At 44.1% G+C, this 25210-nt stretch overlaps 1 protein-coding gene across 1 annotated transcript in view; it reads left to right on the forward strand.

Annotated features, from left to right (window-relative positions):
• Window positions 1-25210, forward strand: part of AASDH (aminoadipate-semialdehyde dehydrogenase) — a 468424-nt gene that overhangs the window by 252696 nt on the left and 190518 nt on the right. The window contains exon 9 of the mRNA XM_085642048.1: window positions 12089-12281. Within this exon, the coding sequence (XP_085498174.1) occupies window positions 12089-12281 (193 nt within the window). The remainder of the gene's footprint in view (window positions 1-12088; window positions 12282-25210) is intronic.

Raw genomic sequence — 25210 nt, forward strand, 5'->3', positions numbered from 1 at the left:
TAGTTCAAGAGTTCAGGGTTTTTACAGCCTCTAGTATATAAGTCTAGTCTTCAACATGTAATATGCACTTTTCACAAGTTAATAAAATATTACAGAATCCAGTTGTATGTCGATGCGTTTCGGTGTACCTTAAGTTTTTTTCAACACCTTCTTCAGGACTGTTATCAAATTTGCTAATTTTTCATTGTAAAATCATATATCTGGATATTCCACAAATGGTGTTGGGTCAATTATTTTCTGCTCAATTAGTCTGAAAACAATCCCAAGGAACCTTAAAAACAGGACTAGTCAATAAACTTTGACGCCTCAGTCGTCTAGTTATCCTTCAACAGTCAGTATCCTAAAGTCCTAAGTTTTGCTTCTTGGACTTTATTGTTGACGTTGTTCTTGATTTAAAATGGGGTGTATCTTTTCGATAACGGATAGCTGCAACTACTCTTTTTCAATTGGACGGTCCGCACATCCTCATAAAAATCTTTTTACAGCCTGCTGTCGGGGTTCTCAATAAAGTGTTTTTTTGTAGGATGCATACACCATCCACTGGGGCCTGGATGGGGCCTTGTTTCCTGGTCTTTGGTCTTTGTCACTGGAGCCTCCTTGCTGCAGAGCTCATGCACGGCTACTCAGCACTCTTCTCGTGGGCCGCGCTCAGCAGTGTACAGGAGGTGATTGCATTACGGGGCAAGCTGGGTGGACTATGGCCTAAGTTACATCAGTTTCTTGCCCCAGAGCCATCACTTGTGTTTCTCTTGGGTATCACAAGAGGACTAGAGCCTTAATAGGAGAGTCTTTGGCTGCTTTTTTTTTTTTTTCGCTCTTGGGAGACAAGGACAAACACAGTATCCATATCCAGTATGTAGGGGTTCAGTTGAATTTATTCACAGTGCCTCACCTGAACTCCTAACCATCTCAGAGTAATGTGATTTTGGCAAACCTGGAACATGAGTCTTTAGTCCCCAAGGAAACTGTGTAAACAGATGATCACCTTCCGTATCTCACTCATGCCTGCCCTCAGCAATCAACATTACTAGCAGACTGTATACAAAGAACAACCCAACCATGGCAAATTATCTATCTGTTTAGGCCTATGTTTACTGTGTAAGCAAAGGGGTATATCAGTGGTCTCTGGGATTAGCAACTGACCCACTACCTGGTGTGTGTTTGTTCCAGGACTGGTTTCTCTCTTGGAATTCTCCTCTCTGCCCACAGAGGGCCATAACACAGTTTATATGATAAATCTATTGTGGTGCAAAGCTGCAGATGGGCTACCGTGTTAAGCCTACAATGTTAGGAGCTGCTGCTGACTGAGCAGAAAACAGTACAAAATGGTTTTATATATTTTAAACATCCTTGTACTAGATGTGCAGACGAAATCTGGAGAGGAATCACTAAATACCGAAAGAACATGTTCAGGGTTATTTCTTAAATAATGTCACAAAAAGAAAAGTGTTATGTGCTGCTGTGGGCCCAAAAGGGACATCACTAAACTTGTTCTATCTGGAGAAGTCCATCCCCATATGAGCCTCCTTCCAGAGGCATTAGAAATACCTTGGTGGCAGATAAATGATATAGCTGTAAGTGTGGAAATGCTTGAAAGTCCTACTGGGTGAGAGAAATATCGACTGGGATGAAGCACTATGTCGATGATCTCAGGTCCCGAGTATTTTTATTGTCTTCAGTTATCTCCAGGATGTTTATGGCTTGATAGTGCCTAATATCAACTCCTACCTGAGTTAACTTTAGTCCTTCCTGACAACTAAGTATGAAGGTAACTTAAGTCTGTACTTCCAACTCTATGTTGGCCTAGTTCTCTTTGGATCCCTACGCTGCTAGCGATTTGTATTGAAACTTAAACACTTTCTTGTTGTAGGCTCTTATAATAAAATTTAAGGTGAGGGTTTTAGGCTTAAAACATAAGGGGCCGTTAAACCAGTTGTATCACATTTGGGTGTTTTTCATTATTTTTAGATCCCATGTGATTCCTAGTAAATTCTCTTTGTCTAAACATGATCTTTACCTCCTGAATGTTTTTTAAATTGTGTATTTTGTCTTGTATATACTTAGTGACATTTTCACCATCAAGCGTAACTTTAGTTCACTTTCAGTGTGTATGGTGCTGAAGCTTTTGCGCTCTCTCTTCTGGACCAGTGACTTCCTCACACAGGTTGTCTCATGGTGCATATTGATATTACAGAGGGAGCTGCCAGCCCTTATTGTAGTGCTGAGTGCATGTTTGCCATTGCAGCAGGCACATTCGTAAGTGGGCCTCATATAAATGAATTAAACACTTTTTTCTGTGCTGGGGAAAAAGAAGCCTGGGTGTATACATCTAATATACTCTGTTTAGAAGCTGATACATAGCACACCATTCAGAATGCCTACTTGGTTGGGCCGTGGAGGTCCTAAGGACACTCTGAGCACACATGTTGGGTGAAGGGGAGTGCATTCCAATACGCCAGTCTTTCCTTTCCCCCTTCACTTCCTGTGATGATTCTAAAAAGTTTTCTAGTTTAAGAATCAGGAATTTTCAATCCTATCAAGGATATGGCGGTAAGGACTGAGCTCCTGTATTATTTACTGCAGCAAACAGCAGCCAAGGAAAAACACTTAATACAACTAAATTTCCCATGATCATGAAAAATTAGTCTATCAACATTGCCCCAATCATCAGGCAGCTGTCCCTCTAACGGGGACAGACACCACTTAACTGCCTCTTTCTATGCTATAATGCCAGATCATAACAACAATAAACTCACAACGGCCTCAGCCAAACTGTGAAGAAATGCCTCTCCTCCATTGTGCATGCATGATCCTTGATCAACACTTCTCTGACCAGTACTTTTCGACCAGATCTGACTGCTCACACTCATGAAATAGCAAGAATCGTCAACACCTCCTGATTGTCAGTCTTCAGTACTCACTCCTTCTTCTATTGTGTGCCTGAAAGGAAACTAAAATGTAACTTATGCAATGAATGTATAGATTCAGTTAAACAATCACATAAGAGCAGGATGGGCACTTCAAATGCACACAATCATAATTCATATCAATCAAGTTATACCCATGCCTTGAGAAATGATGGGTGGGATAATTCATGCCTCCGTGTCCTCAATAGAATTGAAAATTCTTGACTTGTATGCTAGAAAATGTTTTATTCTATGGTTGTACCGGACGCTCAAATTATGCTTGTTCAAAGCTGTCCCACAAGAACAGAAGCAATATTTACAGGTGCCCTAAAATAAACATAGATTATTTTGGCCAATCAGCCGTGTTCATTATGTCTTCCAGGCCAGACCCTGAAATATACACTTTGGAAGCCATGGCTCCCCGTGCTGAATAAGCCTTAAACATAGAAACATCTATTTCAGCTTCAAACATTAAAAATAAAACCCATCTCACCAAAGTAGCCAAAGCTGCAGGTTTAAGGGTTCTGAACAGTGCCGGACTGGGAACACAAACCAACCCTGGCAATTGAGTCGGGCCGGACGCTCGGGGGTGGGGAGATGAACCACGCTTTTGTTCCAGGGAGCCAATATTACAGCTATGCTGCAAAACCGGCCCCGGTAACAAAAGCGGCCCCCCATGACTCCGAAACCGACCCTCACCCTGGCAGCCCATCGGGGAAATGCCCAGTGCCCACTACGCCCTGTCCATCCCTGGTTCTGAAGAGAGATTAACAGCTGACCTGAACCAGCCTGACGCAATAGACTGTTCTCATCCTCAGATTTTCAAAACATTGAACAACATGCACTTTCTTATTGTTAACAAAAGCTGGATCAGAAGTAGCCATAGAATTTGAGTTAATGCATTTAGAAATGTGAAATACCACATCTTGTGGTGGAAAAAACTCTACCTGATAAATCCAGAGCATTAACATCTGGCATTCTTCAGCTGGAAATTAAGCAAAACAGTATAGTCAATTTCGCCATCAATTTTTTCCTCATTAAACCTTCATTATCTGGCCAGTGATCCAAAAATTATAACACTACATTAACATCATATAGTCTGGATTTAGGACGATTAATATAGGTACCACACCAATCCAGTGGAAAAACATTTATGGCTTGTGCTAGCAAGTCCAGCCTCCAACTAAAGAATCGTTTGAGTTGAGTGTTCAACCTGGAGGTAAACATGTCTACTTTGCACGGACTCCATAAAAGGTTCTGAATCTGAAACACAAGTGGATGCCGCTTCCAATCCCTGCTGTACCAAAAATATTTGGAGTTCTTGTCTACCACTACATTCAGCTGACCCATATTGTATTCCGCTATTATAGAAATATGTATGCAGTAGTGCCAGAATTCTTTCACTATCTCGGATAGTAAGTCAGATTTGGTGCCTCCAAGCTTGTTGATATATTGTACTGCAGAATTTTTGTCCATCCCCAGCAGAATGCAACAGCTCAACTTTTAGGGAGCGAGGGTTCAATTGGCAAACGAGCACTCCAGAAGTTCCAGGCTATTTATATGCAGCTCCAGGTTCTGGCTAGACCATTTGCCTCCAGTTGAGGCTTGCCTGCAACGGACTCCGCAGTCCCACCTACTGTCATCCGATTCTATGATCATCTATCGCTGTATTCCAAAGGAGGCCCTGTTGTTCCACTCCTCCATGTACTTCGCCACCAATTAATTTCCATACGGGCTTGTTGAAATAGTTTAATCTGATCCATGTAGGGCAGGGGGTTCATAGGTGTTAAATTGTGAGGCATTGGAGGGCACTGTAATGCAAGGGACCCAGGAAATTGGCTGGATTCAATGAGGTTAGAAGTCTCACCATTCAATTGAGATATTGCAACAGATCCCTCAAAAGATGGATGCCCTCCACCTTGAAATGCCTGTAAAATTCCAATAATTGAAGTCTTTCAGGTTCAAAACCAATCTGTGAATCCCTACTTTTTTCTGCACCAGAAACCCTGGTACGGGGTTCGGTCACACAAATTGATTCTTTGGTCAATAATTCTGTAATTTCTGACGCTATGAAAGTTTGCTCTTGTAAGGAAAAATGTAATTGTTTGGCTCGCACCCTTGGTATGGGGGTACCATACTATTCCAGTTGGAATCCTTGAACTCTTTGCAACACCAGATAATTCTTGAGTAATCAACTTCCAATTGTGAACAAAATTAAATACTCTGCCTGCCAGAACAATACTCAAACTTGGAATCACCATTACCTGTAAATCTATAGCTAGCGTCTTCAGATGGTGCCCCTCTGTAAGATGAAAAACTATAAGCAACATTTGGGTCTTATCAAGGGCTGTGACCCCAGTCACAAACCTGCCCAAATCCTTGACGAAAGGAACTCCAAATAGCATCACATTTCCAACCGAACATGCTTTCGCTGAATCAAGTTCTGCCCGTTTTGGATCGATGCACAATAAAACAGATTTTCTCACTGCAGAGATGGAGCAGTTCACGTTGCCAAGCTGGAAAAGCTCTCTGGGCTCAGCCAATCAAAGTATATGGATTAATGGGACCGCCTTACTCCTTTGCTTGGTAGGCAAGACGAGAATCTTAGTTAAGGGACCTCACAAGTCCAGTAGCTTGCCCAGGTACACCTTCCATGTGCCATCAATCCCTTTCTTAGAATCCTTAGCAAAATTTTGCATAAACACAATCATGTTGGGGTCTTTGTCCGGCGTCTCTGGCTCCTTTCCTGACAAAGCTGGTCATAGACAGACAGCACAAAAGTGGTTACGGACCTTTGTGTGTTTTACATGCACATAATCTGCCACCTCAGGTGCAAGAACCTACTCTGAAGGCTGAGGGTGCATAGTATCCTCGTGTTCAAAGGACAAAACCCCCATCTGAGGTTGGTATGTTGCAGTCAGTTTGTCAACAGCAACTTCCTTGTATGTTTGCGTGATGTGGAAGGCTGTTATGTTTTGTTACTATAGAGCGCACATACACTAAAAGGTTTTTTGGCGCTGATGTAACTAACCTAAAACGGCACAGGATACTATTAATAGGCTTGCTTGAAGAGCCAGGTCTTCAACATCTGACCGAATTTCCCAAAGTTGGGAGTAGTCCTGAGTTCAAAGGGCAAAGAGTTCCATATGTGAGGGGCAATGGCTGAGAATCTGGCTCCCCCTGTCCTTTTCCTATTGTATTGAGGGATTACTAGATAGTGTAGCTGGGGCGATCAAAGATATCTAATGGGGGTGTACGTTTGAATGCGAGATTTAATAAAAGCTGCACTTTTCATGTAAAGGGATTTAAATACTTTGCACTTTGTTTTAAATGCCGATTTCTGGGCAACAGGGATCCAGTGAAGATCTTTTGTCACTTGAGAAATGTGGCAGTGTCTGAGGAGTCCGTAGATCAGCTGAGTGGCTTGGTTTTGAACCAACTGGAGCCTACGGGTAAGATAGTAGGGAATGCCCAAATAAAGAGAATTGGCGTAGTCAATTCTTGTTATAACAAAGCAAATTATGACTTGGACAAAGGCATCAACAGGGAGACATTTCTTTATCTTCTTGATTCTGCGGAGTGGAAGAAGCAGGAGGATATCACAGAGCCAAGTTGCAGTTTCAGGGAGAGATCCTCGTCAATGAGGAATCCAAGAATTTTTACAGACTTTGTAGTGGGGAGAATACCCATCTCAGTGGGTTAGAGGAAGGGATCCAGAGACTGAGCTTATTTTTAGGTTTCGCCTGCACAGCGCTTGCGCTGTGCTTGAGAAATCCATTGTTTTTACTATAAACTCAAAAGGGAATGACATCCCGCCTCCTGCCCTTCCTGGATTCTCATTGGTTCCTGTGCGTGCCACCTACTTTTCTTCCTTTTTTTGGGGCTGTAGCATGTTTTCCTGCATTTACCAATGCTTGTTCCTAATCTGCTTCTTTTCTCAGTTTTCCGCGGCTGAAATACAGTTAATATCTGCTTTGGTGTAACTATTTTTTCATAAAGTTTTGCCTTTTCCTCTTGCGGCATATTTATATAACAGTTTACCACCCGAAGAGATTTAGTGATTTTCATAGGATCACAGGATGTTGCACAGCTGAAACTAGAACTGGGATCCCCAGCTCTTGAGTCAGCAGCTCTGCCCACTTTGCAACATCCTGTCTGCTTCCATGTTATCTGCCAGGGACCTCTTCCCTTCTCCCGGACGATGATTGTTAAAAAAAACAGCTCTTTATTCATCACATAGGCGACACTGATGCATTGCCAATGCTTGTTGATAATTAATATCTCTGTTTTATCAGAGTTTAGTTTCAGATGATTGCTGTCCATCCAATCCTAGATGAACAGCATCATATCTTGAAAATGCTTCTTGGAGTTAGGGGTATCGTCAGTTGTGAAGAGAAGTTGCATGTCGTCAGCATAATTATATATTTTAACTTTCATATATATATATATATATATATTTTTTTAAACATTTTTATTGGCATTTAAAACATATGTAGACGATCAGTCAGTATTACAGTAGAGTATTCAGTGGCATACATCAAAAATGATCTATATATCTTCGACAGTGGTACATCTTGTGTAGCTGCATATAAGCATCCAGCATCTCTTAATGTTTAATAACACAATACGCGTGGTAGAACATGTCTTATCTCGTCAATTCACCTCTTTCAGTCGCTATCATCTGATTCCCACTCTGTTGGAGGGGGTTCACAGATGTCGCCCTGAAATCGATAACTTTCATATTTTTGAGAGAGTGAACCAAAAGGCGAATGTATAGGTTGAAAAGGTGTGGAGAGATAGAAGAACCTTCTGGCATCCCACAATTCAGTTGTACTTTAGGAGAACTGAAGTGGGGGAGTCTGACTGATTGTGATCAGCCTTTTAAAAATGAGACAATTCAATTGATTGCTGACTGCAGTAGTCCTACAGCCCTGAAACGGTCAACCAAAATATTATGGTCAACTGCGTCAAAGGCTGCAGAGAAATTGAGGAGGATGAGGGCTTGAATGATGCCTATATTAGCCTCCTCTCGCATGTAATCCCCTACTGAAAGGATAACTGCTTCTGTAGAATGAGCCTGGGGAAATCCTGCTTGGCAGGGATCAAGAAAGTCTGAATCCTCAAGGAACAAGCAGAGGTTACGAACTACGTGCGCCTCAAGTATTTTTGCCAAGTAGGGGAGTAGAGAGATCAGCCTGTAGTTTTTTTAACTCGAGGGGGTCCTCACCTACTTTCTTTTGTTAAGGAACTATTATTGCCTCTTTAAAGGAGCTAGGAACTGTTCCTTGATTGAGGGACAGATTAAGAAGGGATAGCGCCTGTTCAGGAAAGAGTGTAAATACAGTTTTTAATATATCCAGGGGACATGTATCGTTTGTGGAGCCCGATTTAACTTTTATCAGAAGGTCTATTAGGCCCTCCTTACAGATCTCTGGAAAAGACGCAAGATTGCATGTGTTCTTATCACCAGGTCACATAGTGTTGTGCAGAGGACCGAAAGGAATGCTCTTTTTAATTGTCTCAATCTTGTTGATAAAAAAATGAATTGAGAGAGTCACAGACATATTGAGAGGGTGTGATAGGTAAGGTAATTCTATTGGAATCTAAAAGCTGTGAGACGATTTTAAATATCTCTTTTGACTTGTTAGAGGAATCCATAATTTTATTGGTGAAAAAGGCAGCTTTGGATTCCCTGATCAGCCATTTGTATTCTTTGAGTTGTCTTATGAAGGTTTCCTTGAGCTCAGGAGAGTATTTATTTTGCCATGTACTTTCACCACGCTGAAGTTCCAGTTTTGCTGCTTTCAGCTCTTCTGAGAAGCATTTGATGGCGTCATGATGTCTCATCTATTTGATTTTACGGAGGGGAGCATGAGAGTTGCTGGCCTTAACTAGCCATTCCATAATCACATCCTCATAACTACCTATATCTTACTTAGGTGTTAGGAAGGAATTTTCCATCAAGTTGCTAAAAACAGCTTGTGACCAATTTCCGGATAGAGTGCCTGGGCAGGTCGAGGGTTTATAAAGGGGAAGATGTGAAGAAAAAAAAAAATCGGATGGTGATCAGACCATATACAGGGGGCAGTTTTCAGGATTCCCGTGGGCAATTTGGTGGTCCAAATTTGGTCCAAGGTATAGCCTTTGATATGCGTGGCCTGGAGTATCTGCTGTTCTAAATTTAAACTGTTGAGGGTATCAGTGAGGTCGGCTGCTTACTGCCCACCTTTTTCCTCATTTCCTCAATATTTAAAATCACTTATTAACAGTAAATTGGCTTGATCAATGATTAGAAGAGAAATTGACTCCGCTTGAAGTTGAGGGAAGTTTTGCATATAATTTGAAGATCTGTACAGGAGGGGCACACGTCAAGGATGAAGTGGGGGAGTCTAGTTTGATAACGAGATTTTCAACTGATGGAAGACTTAATGAAGTTAATTCAGTAAATTCAATGTTTCCTAATTACTGCGACTATGCTCTATTTGTTTGTAAGGTATAATAATCGGTCAGAAGATCCGATAAAATTTCTGGCGGGGGAGGTGACTTGTCCGTGAGCCAAGTTTCGGTTAATAATAGCATATCTGCTGCTTAAGTGTCCAACAAATGGAATAATTTATCTGGTGTGTGACAAGGCAGCGTTTATTAAGGTATATCACCAAGAGTTCGGTGGAGTTTTGCTTAGGAGTGGTAGCGGTGGTACTGTTTGGGCAGAATTACAAGTTGTAGGCCTAGAATAACAGGTATTTAATAAGCCTGATTTGTGTAGTTTCATGGTGAGGGAAGGGGCTATATTTGAACGTATCGAATCAGGACATCGGAGCTCTTCCGAGGAGTAGGTGATAATCTGGGCATAATGGCTGGCCCCGGCTGGATGCGGATGGATGCGCTGATGGTGCATCCTCTGTGTGTGTCCACGCCGTGCTTTGCATTAAGAAGGTGTGGAGCCTAGCACGCTCAATACGCCTTAACCCTAAAATAGCTTCTGATTGGTTCCCTGCGCTGACCAATCGTATCCCAGCTACGCCGCCAAGTATCATAAAGCAGTTTCACGAAAGAGTGCAAATTCAATAGTACAATTACTAAGGTTCTTGAGAAGAGTTGCACTGTGCATTCTGATCAGAGTCAATGTTTGTGGTCTTGCCCCACACTTGAGATCCAGGTGGGCTTTTGGAAAAAAAGAGCACTGTACACATGATCTCCCATATAAACTTGCAACATTTTCTCTCATCGCCTCAAAGTGGGGCGACCTCGAATTAACCAGGTTTCAATTTTGCAACCCTTTTTGATGGGTCTGACAAGCTGCAGAGTAATTGACCCCATGCCTCAGCGCATAGTGCTTCAATTGCTCAGCAATGGGCTTCAGGGCCACTGCAAGCGCTCTGTTGATGGACAGTTGGACCGAATCGTCCAGGGCTTCAGTTAGAGTGTCTTCTCAATAATTCCTGTCACACTCCTCTTCATAATATTCTTGATATTCCCCTGGATCAAACAGCGTAGAGGCTGCCATGGTGCAAGCAGAGTCAAGCCAGACACCAAGATTGGGAATAGTGAGCCATACCCACAGCAATATATATATATATTTCAACCCTACGATCTTCTTGTGGATAGGCGCCAGTGGGCTCAAGCTTACATTACATTCATGCCAAATACCAAAGTCATTAACGAGGATTATGAGGCACTCCCAACCTCCGCTCTATTTCTTGCAGCCGTCACTTGAGCTGGTATCCAAGCTTCCCTCTGCCTCTCAGGTAGGAGCGCACACAGTGCACAGAGAAAGGGGACTGCACCTTTGCTGGATACCAGCCTGTGACACTGTCCTGAGCTCTCATGCTTCCCAGATCAAATAACCTTGAAGTCATTCTGCAAAAAAACATTACTTGCTAAAAAACGCAATCTAACGCTACACTACATTGTGCCCGGGAAGAGGTGGCTGTCTAAACAAATTCTAAAACATCAGTTTAGTAGTAAAGCATTCAATAAAAATACATAAACATTACATTAATCTTATCCAGACGAAGAGACTCTTATCTGACTGCTGTGAGCAGCAAAGAGTCAATAAAATGGTGTCGTTCCTATTCGTAGAGTTTGCTGTCTGCTGATTGGTGCAATGTTGATTACTCATATTTCAGGTTTGTGGGAAATGTATTTGTATTAAATGTTCTTCATATAGCTTCTGTTTGTTGTAGTAAAGAATAGAGACACATAATCTGAGCCTCTGGTACAGCCATAGGTCCATGCACCCTTTGAAAATGAGTCTATGATGCACATGTATAGATACTATTAATAACTGTACTCCTCTGGCCATATTTTCAGAATATATGCATGTACACACATCCCTTGAGGCTCCCTGGGGCGAGCTCATACAGTCATATGGCTTTTTTCACTCACCATTCCAAACATTATGCTGGGCATTGTTCTTTATCTGTCACTAAGCACATGTGCAGGAAATTAGACTTTTTATGGTGGTACATTACCATAGCTGTGTATATCTATTGGGAAATGCAGCATATTCCTGGCAATAGGTGAATTATTGCTAAATTTTCATTTTCACCTTGGCTCCCACTAGCGACATAATTCTCCTGATTCTTAACTTTTCATTTATCGTCCCATTCGTCATGCAATTCTTATGTTTATTGCATTTTCTATTTATTGTCCCATTTGTCTATATTTCTCAGGATCTTTGCATTTTCACTTATCTTCCCATTAGTCACATTATTTCCGCAATAGAAGCTTCGAAGTATGGCACCAAAAAGTACAGGGTTAATCGAAGCGCACACTGATGACTTGAAGCAGTAACCAATGTCATGCACTTTTGGAGCTGTTGATTGGGGTCATTAAGGGTAAACCCGTTTGTCCATTTCCAGTTCGTATCAAGGGCCTTATCAGCTTGGAAATAGTAAACAAGGTTTGTCGCTTTCTGTTTCTGAACTGGGCTGTCTGAAATAAAGCTCTAATTCAGAGAAATATTGGGTTAAATTAATTCACTTTACACACAGCAGGTGCATAAAACAGGCGCTCGGCTCTGTACTGCGCCAGCAAAGCCGATCATGATATGCCAGTGTTGTGCGTGGCACTTGAGCACTAAAAGTAATCGACTCCATTCTTTTACTTTCCTATCCTCTCATTCATAGACCTAACCTATAAGAAACAAATGTATAACTTGCCAATTCTTTTTGTTGTAGGTAGTAGAAGCTTTTTGTGATGTTGAAGCCTGCGCTGTGACCTGGTATCAGAAGGAAAAATTGGTGCTTTTTGTTGTACCCAGAGGCACTATAGAGAAGAAGAGCATGTTTGCTGAACTTCAAAAGCATCTGACCAGCTATGCTGTCCCGGATGATATATTTGTGATTGAATCTTTGCCTCTTACATCACACGGTAAGTTAGCAGCAGCACCGTTTCTTTTTTTATTTTATTTTTTATTTTTTTTGTCCACATACATGCCATCGGAGAATGCTCTAGATGGAATATTTCCACACCCTTCAAAGAGGCCCTTATTGAAAGCCGCTCTAGTGGTGGACCTAGGAGGAGGGGTAGAGTCTTCCCAGAGGTACGGCTGTATCCTGGTCCCACTCCCGTTCACAACACCTGGAGCACCACTTGTTACTGGGGGGGGACCGGGCCGACAGACCTCCGGCATAATCATAGGACTGATCTTACTTCCCTCTCCAGACCTCTAATGCTGCCCAGATTTTTTTTAGCACTAGAGTTGTCATAGGCCATGTCAGATTGACTAATCATGATGATGTTCTTTAAACAATCTGCAAAGGAGGGAGGTGCCTCAAGCTTCAAAGCTTTACATATTTCCCTCCTAGCAATAATTATTACATAGAATGCAAACTTTGAAGCTAGGGCATTCAAACCATAGTCCGACAGAAGACCGAAGAAGATAAGTCTAACATTTACTTCAATCTACATATGCAACACATCCTCCAAGAGACCACATACCTCAGTCCAATAGGGGACGATTTTCGGGCAATCCATAAAGATATGAAGATCGGCAGCTGGGTACTTACATCTAGGGCAGTGATAGATCATTGGAGACATCTTAGATAGTTTACCCGGAGTCCAGTACACTCTATAAGCTGTGTATAGATGGTTTCTCCTGAGATTAGCTGGTTTAACCGCAGTCTGTAACATAGAAAATGAGTCACACCAAAGCTTCCGTAAGTCATTCCCATTTTCGGGGAGAACACTACCCCACCATCTCACCACCTCTAAGTCTAGACTGTCTCCTGTGTCTATAAAAGCCTTATACCAGAAAGGCACTTCACGTTTCCATGATCCTGTTCTAGAAATGGAATCAATGATTATACCCAAATCTTCATTGCACTATGACTTTGTTGCCCACCACGCGGATAATTGATAGAATTTAACGTCCCGCTGGTTATATTGGACATTGAGTCCCAGCTGATCAGTTGTGAGTCTTTCTGAAGATTACCCCATAGCCTAATGCCTGCTAATTTAAGTGGTTGTGACAATTGGTCCTTGAGGCATACCGGGGTACCAGGAGTATCCCAAATTGGGGCCTGGGTCGTATGATATGGTATTCGCAGTGTATTCCTAACAAACCCCCATTTTTTTTAGTGCAGCTAATAGAATGTTGAGTCGAACTTTTTTGTAAAATTTGGGATCCACAAATTTATAGAGGAAAAAACTCCTGTCCCTGCGGAACATCATGCAGCAGTGCCTGAAACAGACGGCCAATAGAGGAAGAATCCATCTTATTTGCTACCATTCTAAAAACTTTTTAATGAAAAGCATGACAATAAAAAAGTAGGTCAGGGAGGGCCAATCCTCCTCTCTTTAGCCCTCGCCTACGTTTTTTCCACGCTATTCTCGGGGTTTTTGTGGCCCAAATAAATGACCCAATTTTCCCTTGAAGGGTGGCAAGATCTCTGATGTTAAAAGGAAGCGGGATTGAATTAAACAGAAAAGTTACCTTAGGCAGAATTATCATTTTTACGAGATTCACCCTCCCATATATATTCAATGGTAAACTCGCCCAGCGTGACAGCAAGCTGCCAACCTCCCTGGTGACCTTCTCCCAGCTGATCTTAGATGTATCTATCAGCTTCTGCGCTATATGGATCCCCAAATATCTCATCCGACCTTTAGCCCCTGGTATTGGATTTGCGCAACTCCAACTCATTATTTCAGTTTTTTCTCTATTAATTTTATAACCAGAGACCTTACCAAATTCCCCAGCTAATTCAAATAGCCTAGGTATTGATTTTACATGATCAGAAGTATACATTAAAAGGTCATCTGCATAGAGAGCAACCTTAAGTTCTAGGTCGGCAATCTTAAAAGGCAAAATAAGGGGATCTTCTCTAAGGGAGCAGACAAAGGGTTCAATATATAAATTAAACAATAACGGTGACAGGGGACAACCCTGTCTGGTACCTCTTGAGATACTGAACCATTCCGATAGGATACCATTGACTAGAACTTTTGCTCATGGGGCTGAATAAAGAGATTTAACAGCCTCAATAAAATTCATAGGGAAACCAAAACTACGCATGATCTCCCAAAGATAATTCCATCTAACCTGATCAAACGCCTTAGCGGCATCGATTGCAACAAGGGTTAGTGGCAGCCTACTTTCAGTTGCAAAATCAATTGCCCCTATGGCTTGACAGGTAAACTCATTGAGCTGCCTTCCGGGTATGAACCCCCTCTGATCGAAATGTATGATAGATTTTTTTTTTTTGTTTTTTTTTAAATTTTATAAAAATTTTATTGTGCAGAGAAAAAGGGTACAAGCATGGGCCTACAACCTCCTGGGCCGGCCTCTAGTATGCAGAAATGATCAAGCAGTTCAAAAACAATGACTGGCCCGCAGGTGCTCCGCTAAATGACAGGAGATCAAGCTGCACATAAAGGAAGTCAGGATACACCCTTTTTACATAACTATCAACCAAAGTAAAGAAAAACAAAAAGCAAGGCGAAAAACATTGAAAGGGCGTCTAACCATAGCAGAGGAACTCCACATAGGACCACCCTAGGGTGGTCAATAAAAGGGGGGTCTGAGAGGGAGGGGGGGGCCACGGGAAAACCAAATCTATACTCAGATGAACAGAGTAAGCAAGGAACCCTCAAGGATCAGGGGAACAAGGCAACCTCAGACGTATCCACCAGGGGGGGAGAACAGATAGTCCCTCGATACACATTCCACTGACCCCAGATTCTACCCCACGCCCCCGGTTTACCACGAGCCACATACACCGTCTTCTCCCTGAACATGCACCAGTCCATGTTCTCCTTCCATACGGACACGGTGGGAGGCCGTTGGGAACCCCAAAGCTGCGCAATATCTCTCTTTGCGATCATGTTCCCAAGGGCCGCCCACCGAGCCTGGGCCGCATTATAGTCATTGGGCTCCCACACATTCAGAACACATCGGCGCACCTCCGGCAGCAGAGCGACCCCAGTGACTCGTTTCATAACATCATGCACCTGGCGCCAATATTCCGCCACCTCGCGGCACTCCCAGAGGATGTGGAGAAAGGTGGCACTGAGCCCGCAGCCACGCTTACAGAGCCCGTCGTCAGAAAACCCCATCGAGACCAAACGGGGACCCGTCACATAGACACGATGGAGAATCTTAAGCTGGACCAGACGGAGACGGGCCGGGATGGCAACCTCCTTAGGGGATGACAGCGCAGACTGCCAGTCCTCGTCGTCCAACTCCACCCCATCTCCCGTCCATGCCTCCCGAAGACGCACCAAGAGATCAGCCCGATTATTTATTAGTTTTTTATAAATCAGGGAGATAGTACTGTCGGGGACGTGTCCGTCGAGTATACGGTCCTCGAGAGGCGAAGAAACAGGGACCGTGGTCCCCTCCCCAAAGACCGAGAGTAGGGCGTGCCGAACCTGGGCATAGCGGAAGAACTCCCTTTCACTAAGCTCGTACTCGCTCTGAAGCGCCGCGAAGGATTTAACCGCGCCTTTAACCCATAGGTCCCCCACTCTGCTAATGCCGATCGTATCCCAGTGCTCAAAGCCTTTCGTTGTCCAGAGGCTTCCCAAGCGCTCAGAGGCGAATAGAGGAGTAGCACACGTTAGATCGAGAGTAAAGCGCTCTGTTATAGTTACCGCCGGGAAGCAGGAATTTATCCATCTCATATGCCGGGTTCGAGCCAGGAGCGTACGTAGCATGGTTAATGGCAGACAGCTGGGAGGCCCAATAGTACCTTCTAATGTCAGGAAGCGCAATGCCCCCGTCATACCAGGGAAGAGTCAGCTTTGCCAAAGCGATACGCGCACGACCGTCCCAAACCAGTTTCCTCTGCAAACTCTCCACTTCCCTAAAGTAGGCCGCCGGAATGATATCGAAGGAGTTCTGGAGAGCGTAAAGAAATCTGGGAAGGGACATCATTTTAAACAGTGCCGCGCGACCAAGTGGAGACAAGGGCAACTTACACCACCGAGCCGTGTCCGCCCTCAAACGCCGGAGGGGAGACAGGAGATTCTGCTCATAGCGGACCGCCGGATCCAACGAAATGTATACCCCCAAGTATTTAAAGCCGGATTGAGATGTTTGGATCGGAAGCCGAGGCGGCAAGAGAGGAAGGCCACCGGAGATAGGATACACGCAAGATTTGGACCAGTTAATTATCAAACCCGAATTTCTCCCTAAAAGGAAGTAAGGACATCAAAAAGCACATTGAGCGACTTCCGCGGCGAGGTGAGGTACAGAAGAATATCATCCGCGTACAACGAGACCCGATCCTCGAAGCCCGGGGCCCACCGGATCCCTCTGATCGAGGGCTCCCAGCGGAGCCAGGCAGCGAGCGGTTCCAAGGCAAGGCAAGAGCAAAGAGCAGAGGGGACAACGGGCATCCCTGCCTAGTACTCCTCCCGAGCGCGAAGGGCCGAGAAACCCGCCCATGATAGTTTTAATAACTTTTTCCATCCTGGTAGCCAGAATCCCAGAGAAGATCTTAAGATCTAAATTAAGTAATGAAATAGGCCTATATGCCTCAATTTTTTGAGGGTCCTTATCCTGCTTAAGAATCAGGGACACTGTCGCTTCCCACCATGAGGGAGGGATCACTTCTCTATATAGAAATATTTTATTAAAGAGAGTTTTTAGAACCGGCACTACCCTGTCTAGTAAGACCAAATATATCTCAGCAGGGAGCCCATCTGGCCCGCAGCTTTACCTCTGCTCATTTTTTTTAAGTTGATCTCTGATCTCCCCGTCTGAGATACTAGTTGATAAGTGCAGCCTGTCCGTTTCAGACAGGCGGGGGAGATCCCTACGGGTCAACCATATTTTAACAGCCTCCGGTCTATGAGCAGTGTCTTCCTCTATAGATCGTGCATAAAGGATCTAGCCTCCTCCCTAATCTCATTGTGTTCCTGCAACAGGACTCCGGACTCTTTGGACCAGGCTCTTAATATTATTCCTGACCCTATCTGTTCTGGAATTCCAGGCCAGCAAAGAACCACATTTTTTTTGCCATAGGCGAAATGCTGTAATCTACTGGCATCCCATTTATCCTTCATGGTTTTATCCATCCTAGCTTGGAGATCAACTTGCAAAGAAAGCAACTCCTTCTCTAATTGTGGCATAAGACTTCGGGAGAGCAGAGCTGCCTGTTGTAATTCTTTCTCCTTTTCCTTAATTTTCCTAATGCTATCTATATCTGCTTCTTTAGCTATTCTACTTTTAGTAATCATTAAGTAGATCAAAAGTCCCCTCAGGTATGCCTTGAAAGTTTCCCACATTATTTGATAGCTGGTGGAGGCTATATTAAACCTAAAAAACTCCTCTACTTTTACGTCAAGCTCAACCCTCATCCTCTCCTCTAGTAGTAGAGTCCTATCTAGAGTCCACCTCCCCTGGCGCCCTTTGAGCTTAAGATTGAGCTTCAACTCAACTACAGAATGATCGGATATTGACGCAGGAATATAGGCTATGGACTTAAGATCAGAGAGCAGCGACTGATCTACTAAAAAGTAGTCAATTCTTGAATATTGTCTGTATTTCTTACTATAAAAAGAGTATTCTCTAATGTTCCCTTTATCCACTCTCCATATATCCAACAGCCTAAACTCCTTGACAAGAGTCTTAAGCGTGGAGAAAGTTCTGGGGGGCACATTATACTTTACTTTAGATGTGCGGTCTAATTGAGTATCCCACACTAAATTAAAATCTCCTCCAAGTATAACTGGGGCAGATGTACTTAACAAGCAAACCTGGAGACTCAAAAGGGGGCCCGGATTATCCTCATTAGGCCCATAATAACCGGCACATACTACCAATACACCACAAATAGAAAGAGTTGCCACTATCCACCTCCCAGATTGATCGGTAACCTATTTCACCACCTTAATCCCCATATTGCATCTTATAATCATAGCTAACCCTCTTGTGCAGCCCCTTTGATTTGATGACATCACCTCCTGAACCCAACTGAGTTTATTAAAACCTTGTTTGCATTCCGGAGCTTCCAGGTGGGTTTCCTGCAATAGGTAAATATGAGCCTCATTCCTCTTCAGAGACTCACACACCCGGGATAACTTCCTAGGGTTCCTGAGACCATTTACATTCCAGGAAAAGAACTTAATCTCCCGTGTACTACCCATGCCTAATCCAGAGAGGAACTACCTGACTAGAGCCATCAAACTTTACTATTGTTTGTATGAGGACAATTTTCCAATTTCTCCCTGCCTCATGATGTAATGTTACCCCATGCAAGGATCTTCCCAGAATCAGCTCTTTAACCGCATAGGTCTGAAAATTAACCAACATTTTCCTTGGGGTTTTCTATCTGGGTGTCATTTGAATGGGTCCCTGTGAACTCTCTGAATCTCTGATTCTAGGTCGATATCCCCCGATCCTTCAGCACTCCCTCCCTTAGCAGCTTGCAGATGAAAGCCATAATGTCACCCTTTTCCGCACCCTCCGGGATCTTAAGAATCCTCAAGTTGTTTCTGCGGGCCTGCATTTCAAGCCTCTCCAGGTCCAACTGTAGTGCTTGATTCTGCAATTTCAAAGCCTCAATATCCTTCATGTTCCCCTGTACTGATTCTGAAAGGGTTTTGACTTCTAGTTCCAAGGACCCGGTACGTACACAAATATCATCTAACTTAGACTCTCGCGCTTCACATTTCTCCCGTATCCCCTTCTGATTTGCCTCCGAGATTGCAAACTTAGAGAGCAAGTCACCACTTAAAGCCTGAAGGAAAGACCCCAACTGTAGCCCATCCCTATCTGTTCCCTCTTTCCCGGGAGTAAACACTACAGGGCCTTCGTGTTCAGACTCTGAACACAACATGTCCAGGGAACCACCATCAGCAAGCTCTAAATCTTGATTTTGTAGATTCACTTGAATAGGTGGTAAAATGGACACTTTGGGAACAGAAGTGGTAGTAGCAATTTCAAGATCCGTGTCCGGGGTGGGAGCGTTTGACAGACTAGTGGGGCTCACTATACCAGTTCCAGATCCTTTTTCAATTTCCTGGATATCTGCCAGCGAGGAAGAACCACTCTCCGAGTGAACTGTGGGGGGACTTCCTATCAGGGCTGGAACCGGGGCTGAGACCGGGGCCAAGACTGACTCTTTTGACCCCACAGCTTGCTCCATTATTTTAAAATAAGTCTTAAGTGATGGAGTAGACTTCACGGGGGGACAAACAACCCTAGGGCCTCCTAGGTTTCACAGTGTCCCTAAGGTTAGCGTTTTTCCTTTTATGGGGAGACGTAGGTACGACACTTTTCGGGCCCTCAGATAAATCCAGGGCTCCCTTAATCTTAAACCCATACTGGGTCTGGGACCGCAACTGATATCTATTTTTTATTAAAGTGGTCTCAGAGAATAACGCTACTTTTTTCTTTCCCCTCTCGCCCGAAGGGTACCACTCTCCAGGAGTATTAACCCCCCCAACCAAGTCTAGAGAAAGTTTAACTCCCTGGCCAGAAAGTGAAACAGAGTCCAAGACTGAATTCGAGGGGACAAGAGCCATACACTTCTGCTCCACGCCCTCTGCACCCTCTGATGATCTGCTTACCGAACATTCACAGTAGTCTGGGGGACACCGTGGAATCGAGACACCCGATGTAGTGCACAGGGTTCTTCCACCGCTCAACCCTCGAAAGCAGATCAATGCAGCTGCAGCCCGAATCCGCGTCCACAACCTAGCTCGATGGCCGCCGAAACCGTAATAGGTTACTGGCCCTCCCTCGGGTTCCACAGCCACTTCCTGAACCATCTGATCTTTCCAGGTCCTAGCGTCCACCGCTCAGCCGCCGCCTCCTCCGTGTCGCATAACAGCCGACATCTGCCACCGCAGCCGCGGCCAGCATAATCTCAGGCAAAGAACGAAAAAAGAAGAAAACCACATAAAGCAGAGTGTGCCGTACAGTATCCACGCTTCCACCGCACTTCTACCGGGTAATTTTCAGCGCTCAGCGTGTGCTATAGTCCGTGTAGTCGCCGTGCTGCTCCCGGAGCTCCCGCGACTGGCGCTTGCCCGCCGCCATGTTCCTCCTCCCAGTGAACAGTCATGCTACTCCCAGCAGCACCGTTTCTCACACCTGTGCTAATCATCTCGTACATATTTGTAGTGCACCAGCTAGCAAACTCTATTCATTTCAAATTGTAACACGTACACACATAGAATTTTGCGTTTTGCACAGCTAACTCATTGTTTTCTTTGTTTTGGAACAAATATTGTTGGTATGCCATGTTCAACACTATTTTATTGCTATAATGTGTTTCTTGCTATTAAAGTGTGGTTTAAACTGTACACTGGCACTCTTTCTAAGAAGTTTTGGGTTTTTAGGAAATTTAATGAGTCTACCTCTGTTGGACTTGGCCCTCCCTGCAGGTTCACCCCGAACCTTTTTGCCTTTACACCACCTATTTCTCTGAACCCTTTTTTGTTCACATTTAAGACTCCGTGCACTTTACTACTAACCAGTGCTAAAGTGCTTGTGCTCTCTCCTTTAAACATGACAAAATTGGCTTCCACCCAATTGGCACATTAAATTTACTTGTAAGTCGCTAGTAATATGGTACTTCAGGTACCCAGTGCCTGTAAATTAATTGTTACTAGTGGACCTGCAGCACTGATTGTGCCACCCACTTATACAGCCTTTTTAAACATGTCTCTGACATGTATGTATATGCAGTTTTAAACCTTACTTTTTAATACACTTCAGCCTGAAGGTAGACTCTAAACAGCCCGCACGGCAGGGTGCAGTGTCTTTAAAAAAATGGAAATGTCTTGGAAGTGAAACCTCTTAAATAAATTTTTCACTACTGCAGGGCCTACCTCTCCCATAAGATAGCTTTGGGTTATCTCATTACACTTAACAAGTTTTGATAGGGAGTAGATAGGAATGTCGAGTGTGGTCTCTAAAGAATTGTAATTTAAAACCCTCTTTTATGGTAAAATCAGATTTTAAGTCACGATTTTGTAAATTCCACTTTTAGAAAGTTGTCGTTTTCTTGTCCTAATAATTTAGTGCCTTCCCCTAGGACACATGACTAGGTGTGAGTGCAGTTGATGTTTGTGTATTCTTCCCAAACAGCCCCGCCATAAAGAGGCAGGGTGGTGGCAGGATGGGGCATCCAGGCAGGATGAGGGGGTGGAGGTGTCACTTGCCACATTTGCACTTCTGAAGGACTGGCTCAGCACACTTGCAAAGGACTTCACACTAGGTCATTGTGCCCCCAGACGATTTGGACCAGGGCAGGGAGGTAGGAAATTCCAGACATGTCGGCGTTGGCTGGGAAGGGGCACTCAAAAAGCTTCTCCCACTTCAAAGGGGGCAACAGGTAAACAAATAGAACCATCAGATCAACACTTCAGTTCACTTATGGACCTGCAGAAGAACTCTCAGAGGACTGCACTTATGTGTGTGGCATACTGTGTACTTCAGAGGACTACCCTGCTAAATTAAGAGGATTGCCCTGCTGCTTGAAGCCTGCCTTGTGCCCTCAGGAGACTGCCCTGCTGCTTGAGACCTGCTTTTCTGCTTGTACCCAGGACTACCAGAGTGAGTCCAAGGGCTAGTTGGCTGACGTCCTGATCAGAGCCTTGGGGGCAAAAAAGGCTCCAGCAATCATGAACCTGCACCTGGACCCAGTGAGCCATGACCCTCCAAGTGGTGACCCTTCAGTCCTGGACCCTTGGAAGTGGGGTTAAAAGTGCTGTACCAGCTTAACTGAAGGTTCCCCCAAATCCGGTGTGAAGCAGCGTGAAGCCCCCCCAAAGCAATGCCACACAGACCACGCACCAAGGACATAAGGTACAATGCCCAGCGGGCCAAACTTGGTCCTGTGCCGAGCCTGCGCTCCTTCGCGGTCAGTATGACCTTATGACTTTGTCCCGGTAAAGCGCGACCACATACCCTCAGTTAGGGCTTAGTGCCTTCTGGTGCTACTATTTATCTACATCTTTAAAATTGCGTATCTGCATTTCTACTGATTGCATTGTGTTGTTTTGGTGTCAAATAATTTATTAACATTTACTTATTTTTCTAAATTGGTGTTTATGAGTGAGGGGAATGGTGGGGGGGATGATTCAGGGCCTGGGCCCAGGTTTCAGGAGTATCGAGGACTCCAGTAGAGGGTGGTAATCGCCTTTTGACAAGGAGTCACTAAGTAGTGCCAACTGAGAATGGTGGAGTAAGAACCGAGACTCCCTGTAGTGCCCGTGTAGAGTTCAGGGCTCTGAAGAAAGGGATAATGTAGAGTCAAGGAAGGCACTGGGTGACCATCCCATCATGGGAGCAGGGTGTCGTCCCTGTTGTCTTCACTCACTAACATCCAGGGCTCGTCCCAATCCTCCACTAATGGATATCTACGCAAACCTCTACTCTCCTCTATATGGAGTACTTTACTTTCCACTTATGACCAGCGCAATGTCACCATGCGCCATAACACTGTGGAAGTGGCTATTTGAAATTTCCACAGGGATGTGATTGCCTGTATTGCTAGAAGGAGATCGAGGTCCAGGAATCATGAAAGTGCTCTTTTCTATGAGGGCATCGAATAATCCCATGTGCACAATTTTCCCAAGTGAGTTGGAGTGATAAGGCAGTACAAGTGTCCAAGGCTCTAAAAACACACAGCCAAAACTCCATCAAAGAAGGCAGTCCCAAAGCATGTGATAGAAATCTACCGGGGTCTGATGGGGATAGGAGGCTGAGGCCCCTGGAAAAATGTTTTGTATCCTAGATGGGGAAAAATACGTTTGATGTAGAATAATAAATGTAATTATTTGGAAACAGGCATTATGTGAAACTGCATGGATTTTCGAGGCTTGAGCCCATTTCTTGTCATGTAAAACTCACTGGAATTCAGTCTCCCATGCCTCCCGTAATTGTTGAAAGGAAATATGCTAGTGGGAAACTTGGCGACAAGTATATCCAAGTCACACAGTGCCTACTGATTCCCAAAGATTTCAATAATTTAGATTTGAAAAGTAAAATAAAACCAAATAGAAATTACAGTTCATGTGTGACTGGAATCTAAGCGCAATTTAAGGCGGACCGTGATGGAGCATTGGTTGGATATGCCAAGCAGATTAATCCAGGTCAAAGATTTTTCCTTCAGACTTTCTAAAATTGAAGTCAGAATCACCCAGCGGGGCATTTCAGCAAGCTGTATCCAGCAAAGTCCCTTGGAAGTCAGGCATTGAATGATTGTCCAGTCAAAAGTAGTATTTATACATGAACACTCAATAAAATACGGCAGACAGAAACAATGCACATAGTCCCCTGAGACCAGGCTATAGTGTTCAATAGACTGGCCCCTAAGTCCCATTTCCCTCTCACTAGCGGTAGTGGTTATTCTCCATTCACAGTAGGCGATATTTAGGTTAGGTCCCACTGGCAGTTCAAATCTCAGGAGTTCCCCCCGATTATGTTAAAAGAGTCAATAGTGTTCCAGCGCCGAAGCGCTGTTTGTTAGACAAGTTTCCCTGGGTCTTCTGACCCATTCTTAAAAACACCAGCACGAATTGCATGACTGGAGACTCGGAGAGTGTCTCGCTTGTGGGTGCATAGGCTGCATAGGCTGTCTTTGGTGAATATCATTTGTGGCTCTGTAGGGGCAGCGGCTGGATGTCCTCAGCACTCCTCCATTGCAACAGTAAGTTTCCTTTGATTCTTCCCACATGGGGGGAGGAGAGGGTGCAACTCAGCAGCTTCTGGTTCTGATACTTGGTCAGGGCTCGAACCTGGGTCACTATGAGACAATGGCATCGATCCTTGTCCTTTTTGGTGGGCCCGCTCTGACATACAGTGTATACAGGCTTCACACTCCTACTCTGGCACCGGGCCAATGGGCACAGCAACAAAATCCTCGTCACTGTAATTCCTCTCTGGCATACGGGGTTGCTGGCGCTCCAACTGCAAACAGACAATGTCCCGTTTGGCACAGATAACTTCACAGCAGTCCCCCTCTAGTATACTGGGTCGACGACTAACACACCATACACGGGCAATGGCCCGATTGGCACAATTAACTTCACGGCAACCCCCTCCGGTATACGGGGTCGACAACTTTCACAGAATACATTTTTTGGGAGAGTCTTGGATGATTTTGTTAACCAGTTGGAATATTATCACCTGATGAGATGGAGCATGGTGGCCTGTTTCAACTTGTATTTTCGGCATTTGTTGTCAGAATTGGTTGACGCCTACATCTAGGTCGCTCTTCCCAGTACTCACTTCTCTAGTCCTGATGAAGACCCTCATTTGAGGCATTCAGTGGCCCCTTCTATTGTGTCTGGTTGAAACGTTGATGCCTCGTTGAACTAAGCCTGGATGAACATTTACTAGCCGTATGTCGGCAATAGTAATCGATCAACTGTGCCCCGTATGTGACGGAGGTAATGGCATGCTTATACTTTTGACTGGTTTTTAGATGAAGAAATATAATTAAGAGAAGAATCAGGAACCCTCCAATTCTTCTCTTCTTTACACTTTCACGTGCACCTTCTCCGAGCACCCTCCTATTTCCAATTCCTTATAATCCTGAGCACTTATGTGATTGATTCAAATGTCTATACATAAATATTTTCCAGAAATTTCAACAAAACATTGTTGTGTTTTTGATGCTTTTCCGACAGGTGTTTTTTTATATATTGTGAAAGAGTTAGTGATACAAACACCCCTCTTTGTTGTTTCACCTCCCCCGATCAGACTATTGTTTGTTTTTATCAATTAATACCCATGTCCCTCTGGCTATGTTTGGGTCACCATATTGTTTGACACTGTACCATTCTTATGCAAACATACATCCAGCACATGCATGCAGCACACATGCTCTGCACAGCAC

This window comes from Triturus cristatus, chromosome 2_2, assembly GCF_964204655.1.
Source record: "Triturus cristatus chromosome 2_2, aTriCri1.1, whole genome shotgun sequence".
NCBI classification, from domain to species: domain Eukaryota; kingdom Metazoa; phylum Chordata; class Amphibia; order Caudata; family Salamandridae; genus Triturus; species Triturus cristatus.